The sequence below is a fragment of the Aquila chrysaetos genome, chromosome 9 (assembly GCF_900496995.4).
Source record: "Aquila chrysaetos chrysaetos chromosome 9, bAquChr1.4, whole genome shotgun sequence".
Lineage (NCBI taxonomy): Eukaryota > Metazoa > Chordata > Aves > Accipitriformes > Accipitridae > Aquila > Aquila chrysaetos.
Window position 1 is genome coordinate 5295167 of NC_044012.1, and position 13426 is coordinate 5308592.

Below are 13426 nucleotides of genomic sequence, written 5' to 3' on the forward strand. Positions count from 1 at the left end.
AGAAGGCAAAGAGCCATTAGACGGCATCTGGGAAAGCACATGAGTTTTAAGCACTTCAGGTACGCCGTGAGTCTGTGGTTGACTAATACAAGGGTCAAAGTCTTCTCCTTGGGCGAGGACGGGTGCTCTCCTTCATGACACACCCTGTACAGTACCTGCCACAGGTATCATAAAGTGAAAAGGCTGTTGAGTTACATGTAACGTGATGTGAAACCACACCAGTGGCGTGTCCTAACTTCCCAGCGTTTTCTTTCACATCTGCAGTTTTACTTATTTAAGGTAGCTGTTGTGCAGAATACTGTTTGTAATTAATATGAAGAGTTTTGTCTATAATACTGTCACATCCACTTGACATCATGGGAAGGTTAGGTCCCAGAAGTTTAGATTATAGTTTGCCAAGGTTGATCTAACTTTGATTGTTTCCATTTTTTAATACCAAAAGCCTGATTTTTAAGAACTGTTGAATTGTCTCAGCTTCTATTGATTTTGTTCGATTTCAAAGACACAGAAAAATCAGACTCAGAAAAATTGGACACTCAAAATTAGAGAGCTTTTGGGCTTTTTAAGTGCCCTTGCATAAATAGCTCACTTTAAGTCAATTTCTGGTAAGGAAATAGGACTCAAGTCTTTCAACTTATTTCATCATAAGCTAATCACCACCTAACAGTGGCTTGTTTTGAGAAAGTCTTAACCTTTCTCTTTTTTTATGAGGTCTTTGAAAGCCAAATTCAGCTCAACTTTCTATTTCAGACTGTTAAAGGAAGTGAATAATTTTTCAAACTCTGTTGAGAAGACTGGAAATAATACCTAAAAAGGTTAGAGGTCTTTTGTGTAAAACGGTAACACAGCTTCTCCTTCTGTATCATTTTGGTCTCCTTCACCACAAAATATATCTGAAATAAAATCAGATCCAGAGAGGTGGAACAAAACGTTATGGAGTCAAAAAGCAATTTCCATATGAGCAAATTAGAGGTAGTAAGATGTCTCAGTTTCTAAAGAATGAGAAGCTCAAGAAAAAATATGCAATTGATATGTGCAGTTAATTGGCAATGTACTTGAATTTACCAAGCTTAGTTCATCTGACTAGCTCAACTTTAGAATCAGATTAATGTTATTAATGTTAATTTTAGAACTTTTTATATTGGATATTTAAAGACCATCTAGCACAGCGTTAGAATTAGATTTTATCCACTAAATTAGGTGGCAAGCCACGAACGTTTACTGGTACGAGTTTGTTCTCCAGCACTATATTGAATTTGTCTTTCAGTGTTTTCTCAACCTCTTCATCTGTAAGAGTTGTGATCTGCACCAGGTCCACGTCCTCCATGTAGTTATACTTCACCTCAGTGAAGGTCCATCCAACTAAGGCATAAAGCCCTTCAGTGGTTTGGAGACTGCAGATCGACTTCTTCCTAAGTATGTTATCTGGAGACACTTGCAGGTATGTGTTTAGCTCCTGGAAGTCATTTATATGTCGCGGCTTGAGAGTGAACATATACATTTTTCTGATATTCCCCAGTTCTGGATTATCAGTGAAAGGGACACTTTGCTGCTCAGGAATATAATGCTTCCTTTTCACTTTCTCAAAGTACCAGGTGCCGTTGTCTTCCATGAAGCGGAAGACGCCAGGGATCTGGGCTTGATCCTTCCCAGAAATCAACATCAATGGCTGCCACGCCTGGTAGGCACCGCCAAAAGCCGCATCCACTATGTAGGAATTTCCCTTGATCACCACCTTCAGTAGGATGTGACTTATCTCAGAAGTGTATGTCTTCGTGGCAGGTTCATAACTGTTTCCTCCAAGAATACAGATGTCATACCCTAATTCTTGCAAGGCCCAAAACAGAAGGTAGTTGCTTTCCAGGCACCATCCACCACGTTTCTTTCTCACAATCTTATTGTAAATAGATTGTAAATCCAGTTCGATGGTCTCCCCACAATGCATGCTGAGGTTTTCAAAAGGAATTGCCTGGATGTGATGCTGGAAGATGACTGTTAAGGTTTGCAAGTCTGCATCCTGATGGGACTCATTGTAAGAAATTCTTGCTAAATACTCTTGAATGTTCATTTTGCCTGTGTGAGCAGAAAAATAGCCAGTTACTGTTGTGCAGCTCTCAAGGGGTTTACTCCTATTTCTGTAGCACAGGTTAACCAGCCTGCAAATGTAGCCTAGGCCATTTCATTGAGGATTTGAAAGAAACCTGTGCCCTTGATAGGAGATGAATGCAGGCTAGACCTGCCTGTGTCATCTCTATTTCTTAAAAAAGAGATGAGGATAGGAGCAGGTGACAATAATGCTTTCTTTCTCTCAGATGTTGCCTTCGAGCCAGGTGGATGTCTTTCCTATGGGAAGACACGGCACATGGCACAACAGAGTCTCTGGCCCTGGATGAGGGTCCCATGTGACAAAAAAATTATCAAACTGACAAACGGGTTTGCAGAAAAGCTGCTACACCATACCAGCAGAAAATTCAAAGCAATTTCTTACTGTTTCTTTTACTGTAACAGGTAAGCAATTCTTTATTTATCCCACAGGTAATTTAACTGGAAAGTTTTACATTCATGGCTTTAGTTAACTGGGATTAACATCTCTGTGTGCCACCATTTTAGACAAGCATCTACGTGAAGTAGATATTGTTGTTTTCTTAATCACTTTAGTTTCCCTGTGGAGTTCAGACAGAGCTTTGACCCTGGCTGTTAAAAGGAAGGAACTGTTAATTTTTCTAACCTAAGGGTCAGAGAAATTGATAATTACTAAGGATACATTCACGGCATATTCAGCGGCTTTTGGTTTCTTTTACCATCTTTTACAAAACAAAGGCCTTAGTTTCAGCTCAAATTATCGGATATATTTTGTGTGTTCATGTCTCTGATCCCTATTCCTTTCATTAGCTGAAAGAGACCGTCATTGGTACTGGCTGCGTGGCCAAGGTGCAAAAGGTTCCCTGTAACACTTCTAATCCACTGACTCATCTGGTATCTGCAAGGATTTCTTTTGCCTTTAATTTAGATTTAATTTGGCTTTTTTCCACGCAAGGATGTTTGTTTTCCGGAACAATTCACAATCTGCTAAGGACTGTATTAATTTCCAAAAGGTCTCAGGATTTCTTGCTCCTTGAAATCGGTCACACGTTCCCTGGGAGGATTTTCCAAAAATCATTTGTTGTAGATGAGATGGGAGAGATTACCTTCCCGTGACTATTCTCAGCTTTGGTCCAACTGCTCCCCTAGAAGCAACCAGCAGTTTGACCCAATATCCATGCCAGCACTCAAGTGAATGCTGGGAGCTTTTGAAAATCCCACCTAAAATACGTAGGTGGAAATAGCCCCACCCCAGTAGGTGAGCACATCAGATGACCCAATCTCTAGACTTTAACCCCAATTTTGATGCCAGCAGCACAACTCACTTGACTTAGTTGTGTTGCTCCTGATCTGCACCGGTACCAGGATTCAGACTGGCTGATGCGAAAACACAGGAAAATGTAATAAAATAGAGGACTATCCCAATAAGGGAATAAGAAATAAACATTTTCACTTCAAAAGGACCCAAAGAAGCTACATGAAAAAACAGTAATGTGTCTTTGATACTGCATTTTATGGGTTTTTTCCATCCCTTTTTTAGGACAAGGGCATTCATGTCTGGCAGGATCTCCTTGGAAACGCTGGTTGTAGAAAGCCATTCCCTCCCCAACAGACAGCACACGTGAACACTGGCAAGCTCATCCTGCGGTCCTCTGCCTCATTTTTCTTTCTATTCCCACTTTTAGCCATTTTGCGTAGCCAGATAGAAGCAGCACCTTTTCCCTGTGACGGTGTCAAGCTGAACCTCTGTGACAAGGAGAGGCCCAAGCGAGTCCATTAATTAGCCTGGTGGATCTGATATGCTTGAAATTTGCTTTCAAGAAAAAAACAATCATTCCCTGCTCTGGGTCAGCAGCAGAAGACCTGATGCCCTCCCTGTAACCTGTCTCCTGGGGCTGGGTGTCCCCATCGCCCCGGCGAGACTGCAGCATATACCCAGGTCCCCTCTTCCAGCCATGAGCAACCTCCCCATCGAGAGCTTCCATGGGATGCTGGCAATGAGGCTTCAGGAAAACATGTTTTTGGAAATTCGCAGCCCGTGCCTCAGTTTCCCCGGCCGCGCGTTCTCTGCCCTCATCAATTTAAAGTCTGTATAGTAAAGACAGCCTCGTGGTGGCTGACAAAACGGGCTCTGATCTTAATGAATACTTAGAGAGGTTTTAGTATAATAAAGCTGCGGTACAAAATCATTGGCGTTAGGGAGCGTTCATGTAAACCAGTGTTTACTCCCTCGCCTTCCCAGACGCAGCTTTGCTTCTTGGCACAACCATTCCCACCTTGCTAGCGACGGGGCTGCAGCAGCAAGCTAGCCCTCGCCCCAGGGGACAGTTTGCATTCTAAAACTGAGTTGCCAAGTATCTCAAGCCTCAGTTGGGATCTCAGCCTTGTTTACTTTTGCTCCTGCAGCAGCCGAGCTTCATTCAGCATTCGCGCAGCTTGGTGGGTAGTTGTCATGGTTTAACCCCAGCCAGCAACTAGGCACCACGCAGCCGCTCACTCACTTCCCCCTCGCCCAGTGGGATGGGGGAGAGAATTGGAAGGGAAAAGGTAAAACTCATGGGTTGAGGTAAGAACAGTTTAGTAGAACACAAAGGAAGAAGTTAATAATGATAGTAATAGCAATACTAAAATGACAATAATAATAAAAGGATTGGACTATACAAAACAAGTGATGCACAATGCAATTGCTCACCACTCACCGACCGATGCCCAGTCAGTTCCCGAGCAGCGATCCCCCCAGACCAACTCCCCCGCAATAATATACTGGGCATGATGTCACATGGTCTGGAATACCCCTTCGGCCAGTTTGGGTCAGCTCCCCTGGCTGTGTCCCCTCCCAACTTCTTGTGCCCCTCCAGCCTTCTTGCTGGCTGGGCATGAGAAGCTGAAAAATCCCTGACTTAGTATAAACACTACTTGGCAACAACTGAAAACATCAGCGTGTTATCAACATTCTTCTCATACTGAATCCAAGACATAACACTGTACCAGCTACTAGAAAGAAAATGAACTCTATCCCAGCTGAAACGAGGACAGCAGTGAAATTCAGACATTGGTTCTGCCTGTCTGCAAGCATCCCTGGGGATCACTGTGTCCTTTCATAATTAGGCTGAATATTAGGAACCGTTCTTCTCTGCTAAAATTCATGAGAGGCTTCCAGGTTTGGATCCTCTTGCACATGCCTACACCATTTGTTTGATTTTAAGCTACACTGTGAGTCAGTAGCTGGGGTTTTCATACACTCTGGCTCAGCATAAAAGGGTTAGTTTAAATCTCGAGCGCTTGATCTTTGTACTTGGACAACGTCCTTGCAATGCAACGTGTGCTGTTGGCCCCAGGGCTGCTGTAATTTATACTTTGCTAATATGCCTACAGTGCTAAGCGCATGGTATGCGGACCCACAGGGGTGGGCTTTTCCAAACAGGCTGACCCGCAGCTGCAGGACGAAGTTAAAGGTCAGACACTTGGGTGCTTGCTTACCTCTCAGCCAGCGAGCTCAGGCTTTCTGCCCTAGTTTGCTCCAAAGTTCCCAGGAAGCGTTGTACTGGGAACTGCTGCTCTTAAAGGTCCAGGCTACCTTTACTGCCTGGCAGGGACAGCGTTCTCCTCCAGCAGAAGAGGAAAAGAGGGGAGAGAATTTCTTCTTTTATAATATTTTATGTTCTGATGGTTTTATTGGTTTATTTGTATTGACATATGCCTAGAAAGCCCTGTCATGCAATTCATTGTGTTAGGTGCTGTACAGAGAGCCTGAAAATGATCCAGTCCTCAAATTTCTTACCACACTGAGTAGATTTTAACCTCCTGCATTACTGATTGAGAACTGAAGCCCTCCAGGAGTGCAAAGGAGAAATACAGTATGGGTATCTCAAGCAACTTTTGTAAGTGGTTATAACCCCATCCTCAACCCCGCAGGTCACCCAGGTGCTTCAGTCTCTGGGGCACCTTCACGGCTGCACCCACGCTGAAGCAGCAAAGCAATAGTGCAAATTTTGATACAGATTTTACATTGTTGACACTCGTGTGGCCTGGATCCCTGTAGGAAGTGACTTACGATAGATAGTAATCCAAGCCAAGAAGCCACTGATTTACTGGTGGGGGATGACAACTGTTGAATGAATCACACCGCACTGAGCTATTCTTTGTGGCTGATACCAGACCCCCAAAGCAACAAGGTCAGATTTGCCAAGTCATTTAGCTGTTTAAATCCCCTTAGGTTCAAAGAGAAGCCCTGTCCTTTGGCAGCGAGGTTGCTGCTCCCAGAGAGCGCTGCGCTCCCCGAGCCTGCTATGCCTTTAAGGATTTGCCTCCAAAGTTAGTGATAAGGAAAAAGCAAACTAGTGCAATCTGAGATTAAGAGCCTCTGTTGGTTTTTTTTTCTCCTTCCAACAGAGAGCTTCATTCGATTGTTCAGCAATAAAATCTGCTCTCGTGGGTGGGCTGAGCGGGAGGTCCAGAAGCGCTGAGCTGTGCCACAAAGCGGGCAGCAGCCAGAGCGGCGGACGGGGCACACGCTCGAGGAGATGAGTCAGCTGAAAAGAAAGTGGGTTTTCCTATTATTGCTTGCCCTTCACTTGCTGAATCTGTGGGGCAATGGACATAACACCCTACTTCTTCCCCTGAGCCTATGAAACAGCCCAAAGCACGAGAAACATCCAGGCTCGGGGAGAGGAACGGGCGCAGACTTTCCTAGGTGTTTCCCACGTCTGTTCCCACAAATGTTGGAGCTTCTTGGCTCCGCATGGACCTTGTCCTGCCCCACACCTCTGCGAGACCTGGCTGGGCTTTTACCTCCATCCCGATGCTTTGCCCCAGCTGCCAGGCTGCTGCAAGGATAAAGCCACCGAGTTTAGCTCCTTTAGCTCTTCCACTAACGCGGGGACCAAAGAAGGATACAGCTTGCAAACAAGCCAGATCCTTGGACAGTTTCTTCTGACAATCTGTGTTGCAAGCTGCTGGTCCACGCTGGAAGAAGCCCCTTTTCCTTCTGCAATCCACTACAGGGTCAGTGATTAACATTTCATTTCCCTATAGGATGGGGGAGCCTCATGTGCTATAAGGGACTGTTGCACCCGTGCAGTCAAGCGCATACGGATGCATTTGACTCTGGGAAGACGGGGATTTGGGGAACTCAGTGTCTTTATGAAATACGTTGTGAATGTGCAGAATAGCTTTTATTAACTAGAAACTGCTAGTTATAGAAAGCTGCACATATCACATAACAAATAAAAAGGGGTCAGCGAGTTACTGTATTTTTAAAAGCCTTAGCTGCAAAATACTAGCACATACAAATAATCAAGACAACTGCAGTGATTAATGAAATGTTTTACTTTGGGGATACACATTGTAATTGGGGGAAAAAACAGTTGAATAGTTTTACTTCACAATTCTTGATTTTTTTATTTAATTGTTATTCACTTATATAATTTACTTAATTGTGAGTGCATAGTTGTAATGCTTCCAAGATTTGTACATAAAGGAACATCAAGCATCTTCTCAGAGGGCAAAGTGATCACATTTGAGTAATTTCTCATACTAAGGATCTTAGCCTTTAGGTATCTGATTAAGATTCGTCGTTTCTCCTTATATCAATATAATTAGTATCACTGCAAACACATCCTCAGTAGAACGGAAACGTTTCAGAAAAATGATTCTGCGCATGTGTTTGAGTTCAGCCACAATAATTAATGTGCAATAACACTCAGAGTAGAGTCTTACTAGAGGAGCGTGTATTCCCAGCAGTCTGCTGCTGGGTGGTAGCAAACAAAATGCATGGGAGATGCTTTCAGTTCAAAGAAATCCTGCTTTTTGATTATGGCACTGAGAGAACAGGAGTCATGTAAACTCTGGACCAAGACAGAATTGTCCACTAATATTTCTCGTCATCAGTTTTAGGCCATAAATAGCCCATCCGTAAGTATTCTCACAGTGTGGCACAGGCATGGGACTGTCCGACTGTCGCACGGGAGGGTGTTGCGAATGCAAGAGCAAAAAAGGACAGGCTTATGGCTTAACTGTAGCAAACTCAGCAATGGATGTCTTTGTTTTTCTGGCTATTAAAGTCCAAAAATAATATGGTATTCATTTAAGAGGTGGGTACGATTTTCCCCAGGTGGCAGCACAAAGTAATAAAGAGACATACAGCTCCATCGCTCTACCCTGCTACTCTGGGTGTATTTAGAAAAGCTTTTAAGAGATGAAAGGAGTAGGGAATGGGCAGAGTCTGCTTCCAGCTAAGCACAAAGAGAAGGGTAGTGATTTGATTGAGCTAGGAAGAAATTATTTGTACCCAAACCAAAGAGAGATGGAGGAGCAGTTGTGAAAATCAATTTCTTTTTCCAGATTCATACTAATATGGTCTGCCTTACACTGGTATAGACGGCAAGAGAAAGCTTAACCTTTAGATGCTTGTCAGAAATAGGGGGAAGGATTGCATGTAATGCCACTGGATTGAATTATATATAATTCAGGCAAAGAGTTCAGATGGATGAGGCCTGCTTCTATTGATGGGTACAAGTTTGTTGTCTAGTGTTATACTGAATTTCTCTTTCAGTGTTTTCTCTATTTCTTCATCTGCAAGGATTCTGATTTCCACCAGATCCATATTATCCTTATAATTGTACTTCATCTCGGTGAATTTCCACCCCACCAGAGCCCGGATGCCGTTGGTGGTCTGCAGGCTGCAGATAGACTTGGACACAAACAGCGAAGCCTGCTTTGTCTGCAGACGGGTGTTGCAGGCTCTGAACTCTTCGATGTCTCGTGGCTGAAGGGTAAAGAGATAAATTGGACGGCAACCTTCTTCTTCCAAGTTATGGGAAGCGGAGACGCTTTGGTCGGGAGTGTACTGCTTCCTTTTCACCTTCTCGAGGTACCAGACCCCGCTCTTCTCCAGGAAGCGAAAGATCCCAGGAGTCTGCGGCTGGTCTGTCCCAGAAATCAGCTCCATTGGCTCCCACATCTGGCAGGCCATCCCAAACGCGCCATCCACGATGTAGGATTTGCCGCCAAGCACCACTTTCAGCAGCAGATGATCCATTGCAGGTGCATACATGTCATACTCCGGGACATAAACTTTTGCTCCCAGAAGGGTGACATCATAGCCAACAGTTTTCAGGACCCAAGATAAAAGATGGTTGTTTTCCATGCACCAGCCCCCGCGTTTCTTCCTCACTATCTTGTTGTAAGCCGCTTCCAGGTCTAGCTCAACGCATTCCCCGCAGTGGATGCTGAGATTTTCAAAAGGGACTGCTCGGATGTGGTGCTGCAATATATCCGTCAAGGTAGCCAGGTCCAGCTTATTGTAGGAGCCCTGGTAAGAAGTTCTGGCAAAATATTCCTTGATGTCCATGCCGCCTCTGAGAGAAGGGTGGAAAAAAATAATAGATTGTGTAAGAAGTGGCGGAAGGATCGTCCCCATCCCTTATAACAGGGTGCTCATCAGTATGGGCAGCCTGCTCAGAAGAGGAGCAGGATTTGACTAACAACGGCCCTACCAAAGGCAGCTGAGCGTGAGTATTAGCACCAAGGGAAGCCAATGGGACACTGCTGATGAGCACAAATGTTATTTTTAATTGTTTCTTTACAGCTGTGATGAGAGGCTCCAGCCGTGCTAAGCACATTTCAGTAGAGAGTTCCTGCCCGGCAAAGCTACAAATCTCCATAGGAAGGAAGAAAAACAGTAGCAGCGCTGTTTCCCTGCTAAAAATTATAGGAACTGAGACTCTCCAGATCTGAACCGCTTTACTTGCGGTTTGACTCAGCAAAGCGGAAGCAGAAAACAAACCTCCCACTCTTGCGGAGCAATCCAGAGCCTCCTCTGAAACCAAATCTGAAATAAATATGCCCTGCCGTGGTATTTCCTTCATTATTTAGGCAGCCTGGCACGAGCTGGCCTCACCTGCTCCTGCTCTCCATGCTGGCAGTAGCAGATGTGACCTGGAGCGCGGAAAGGTTTTTTTTTTAGGGCAGAAAAGGCCGTGGGAGTTTTTTTCCTGCAGCTGCTGTGAGCCGCCTCCCCGCAGCACAGCTTAGCTTTCCAGCTCTGCTGATCACAGCCCTACGCCAGCAGCAGGAGAAAACTAAGGTTTGGGCCAAAACTACAAGTTTCAGGAGATTTCACATTTTCTGGCATCATTTCGGGGGATGCATTTGCTTCTTCAACTCAGTCTCCCCAGCAGCGGGTGGCTGCCCGTGAGTAAGGGACCGGGCATCACCCCCCGTCCACGGCAGAAGGGCTCAGCCGGAGGCTGTGTTTCACGAGCACGGGGGTGGAAAGCAGCTCGAGCCGTCGCAGCCCTCGATGGTAAGGAAACAACAAAGGGATTTTGATGTAGCCAAGTACTTTTGTTATTCCTGCGCAGGCACTACTAAATTTCAGACATCTCTGAGTACGGAGCAATGTTGTTCAGATTACTCACCCGAGAGGTCCCAAAATGTTCTCAAGTTCCTGTATACGATTCTTAAGGTAAAATCATAAAAGAAAAGTCCTAACTGTTCCTACAGGGCTAAATTCTCAGTTTGATGAAAAACAGCACACCCCAGATTGTATGGGAACTTTGGAAAGATATTTTCAGTATATAAACAAAGGAATGAAAATGAAAAATTTCCATCTGGCACGATATCCTGGCAGAAGCAGAGGGTGACACAGTGTTGTGGTTTAACCCCAGCTAGCAACTACGCACCATGCAGCTGCTCTATCACTCTCCCTCCTCAACTGGGCAGGGGAGAGAAAATATAACAAAAGGCTTGTGGGTCGAGATAAGGACAAGGAGAGATCACTCAACGAATTACCGTCACGGGCAAAACAGACTCAACTTGGGGAAAATTAACTTACTTTATTACCAATCAGACCAGAATAGGGTAATGAGAAATAAAACCAAATCTTAAAACACCTCCCCTCCACCCCTCCCTTCTTCTCGGGTTCAACTTTACTCTCGGTTTTCTCTCCCTCCTCCCCTCCCAACGGCGCAGGGGGACGGGGAATGGGATTTACGGTCAGTTCATCACACGTTGTTTCTGCCGCTCCTTCCTCGTCAGGGAGAGGACTCCTCACTCTTCCCCTGCTCCAGCGTGGGGTCCCTCCCGTGGGAGACAGTCCTCCACCAGCTTCTCCAGCGTGAGTCCTTTCTGCGAGCTGCAGTCCTTCAGGAACAGACTGCTCCAGCACGGGCTTTCCCATGGAGTCACGGCCATCTTCGGGGGCATCCAACTGCTCCGGCGTGGGTCCCTTCCACGGGGCGCAGTCCTTCAGGAGCACACTGCTCCAGCGTGGGTCCTCCGTGGGGTCACAAGTCCTGCCGGAAAAACCTGCTCCAGCGCGGGCTTCCCACGGGGTCACAGCCTCCTTCAGGCACCCACCCGCTCTGGCGTGGGGTCCTGCCCGGGCTGCAGGTGGAGATCTGCTCCACTGTGGACCTCCACGGGCTGCAGGGGGACAGCCTGCCTCACCATGGTCTTCATCACCACGGGCTGCAGGGGAATCTCTGCTCCGGCGCCTGGAGCACCTCCTCCCCCTTCTTCTTCACTGACCTGGGGGTCTGCAAAGTTGTTTCTCTCCCATCTTCTCACTCCTCTCTCTGGCTGCAGTTTCTGTGCCCCAGCAACTTTTTTCCCTTCTTAAATCTGCTCTCTCAGAAGCGCTACCACCGTCGCTGATGGGCTCAGCCTTGGCCAGCGGCGGGTCCGTCTTGGAGCCGGCTGGCGTTGGCTCTGTCGGACACAGGGGAAGCTTCTAGGAGTTTCTTGCAGAAGCCACCCCTGTAGCCCCACCCCCCCCAAACCTTGCCACACAAGCCCAATACACCCAGTTTGGCTACCCACATTTCCTAGGTCAGAAGCATAACAGAAATCCGTAACTATTGCATCATGGCCACTGCCACATCTCTGACATCCAACAAGCAGGTCTGAATGATCCACCATCAGGTTAAGAGCATCAGTTGATTATTTGGGAGATTCTATTTGTTCGGCTTTCGGCTCATTCCCAAACTTTTCCCCAAAGCCCCAGAACTACAACTCTATTCATTTTTGAAAACTTGGCAGAAACATCGTTCTTGCCGTGTGAACTTTAAACCGGCGTCACCAGCTGTTTTTCCCTTTCTTTCTCCCTTTCTTTCACTTTATCACAGCAGGCAAAACACTTACAGTAACTTTTACTTAAAGGGAAAACCTTGGTGTGGGGTTTTCCTGTCTGTCTGTCCATCTCTTGTGGGAGTTTATAAGGCTCTTTCAAGTGTGGTATCTGAAATAAGTCAGACAGCACGAATGCCCCAGCTGCTCGAGACTGCTGAGTAAATAAACCAGTGTATCTATTACACCGAGCAGCTGAGCATTCATTCCCCACTCTGTCATTACACCATTTTTTTGCCGTGTTTTGTGTTCAAAGAGATTTAACTTCCTGGTTAGGGTGCGCTCCGCCACCAAGATTCAGGGTTTCAAAAAAAGGCTTACCTGGAAAATCAGTTCAACCACTAGTGTATCTCGGCGTCTTGGGGGGGGTGGGTTTAGGCTAAAGCCAGTGGCGTGGCTGGCTGGCCGTCCTTCACCTAGTGCAAACAGGGCTTGAGGGCTGTTCTCCAGCTCCTTTTCAGGGGAACGTCTTTTCACTTGACTTGCTTTCACCCGCGTCTGTCAGATTGCAAAAGCTGGAAGAAAAAAAAAAAAAAAAACACAAATAAACCAGAAGGGTGGAGCACGAGAGCTGTAGTGAGCAAGCAAAACCAATAGTACTGATTCAACACGCATGCAAAACCTGGTCGTTATTAGAGCAGAGGCTGCTTCTCATTTGCATTTGTTTCATGCTTTTTGCAAGGGCTAGCTTGGGCTCTGACAAAAAGGGTATTTTTTTATTTCTGTAGCTAGCCGAATGCACTCGGTTACTATATATATTTATTTTTCCTAGGTATTAGGTAAGTTTTTGTTTGGAAATGTGTGGAAGAAGTCTTGCATGCATTCAATCTGAGAAGGTTTTTGCACTGTTTCTGAAAAGCACCAAGATTTCGGCACAGTTATTTGCACCTGCAACCCCCTTGCCCCAATCAGCACACACAAGAGCTTCAGTGCTGCCTTTGCTGAATTTGCTTTCTATGATTTACGTGCTTTTTTTTTATTACAGTAAATTTCATAGAATGTAAGAAAGCACTGGGACAGCAGTGTGTCTTCTTTGGTCTTTGCCCACAAGTAGCACCTGAGAATGTTGTGGTGGTGAAAATGCTATTGGCAAAGTGATGACTATGGAGTGCTAACACATAGGGAGCTCCATCCTTCCAGTATGTTTCATACTGCTTTTGTATATACAAATTTTGCTTGCATTTTGCCAAGCTAAGTCTTATTAATTCTTTCATAT

At 45.6% G+C, this 13426-nt stretch overlaps 2 protein-coding genes across 5 annotated transcripts; both read right to left on the reverse strand.

Annotated features, from left to right (window-relative positions):
- Positions 1 to 125: 125 nt before the first annotated feature.
- Positions 126 to 12642, reverse strand: LOC115345664 (arylamine N-acetyltransferase, liver isozyme-like). Of its 4 annotated transcripts, none has more exons than XM_030024848.2 (2): positions 12532 to 12642; positions 126 to 2073 (listed from the first exon to the last, which is right to left on the reverse strand). In XM_030024848.2, the coding sequence occupies exon 2, from the start codon at positions 2066 to 2068 to the stop codon at positions 1178 to 1180; it is 891 nt and encodes a 296-aa protein (XP_029880708.1). In that variant the 5' UTR covers positions 2069 to 2073; positions 12532 to 12642; the 3' UTR covers positions 126 to 1177. The 4 variants fall into 4 exon arrangements, with proteins under 4 accessions (XP_029880708.1, XP_029880709.1, XP_029880707.1 ...); XM_030024849.2 differs by lacking the exon at positions 12532 to 12642 and adding an exon at positions 5563 to 5632; XM_030024847.2 differs by lacking the exon at positions 12532 to 12642 and adding an exon at positions 4847 to 4882.
- On the reverse strand, positions 7328 to 12717 carry LOC115345663 (arylamine N-acetyltransferase, pineal gland isozyme NAT-3-like). The gene is made up of 2 exons (XM_030024845.2): positions 12532 to 12717; positions 7328 to 9440 (listed from the first exon to the last, which is right to left on the reverse strand). The coding sequence occupies exon 2, from the start codon at positions 9431 to 9433 to the stop codon at positions 8549 to 8551; it is 885 nt and encodes a 294-aa protein (XP_029880705.1). The 5' UTR covers positions 9434 to 9440; positions 12532 to 12717; the 3' UTR covers positions 7328 to 8548.
- Between the last annotated feature and the right edge of the window lie 709 nt (positions 12718 to 13426).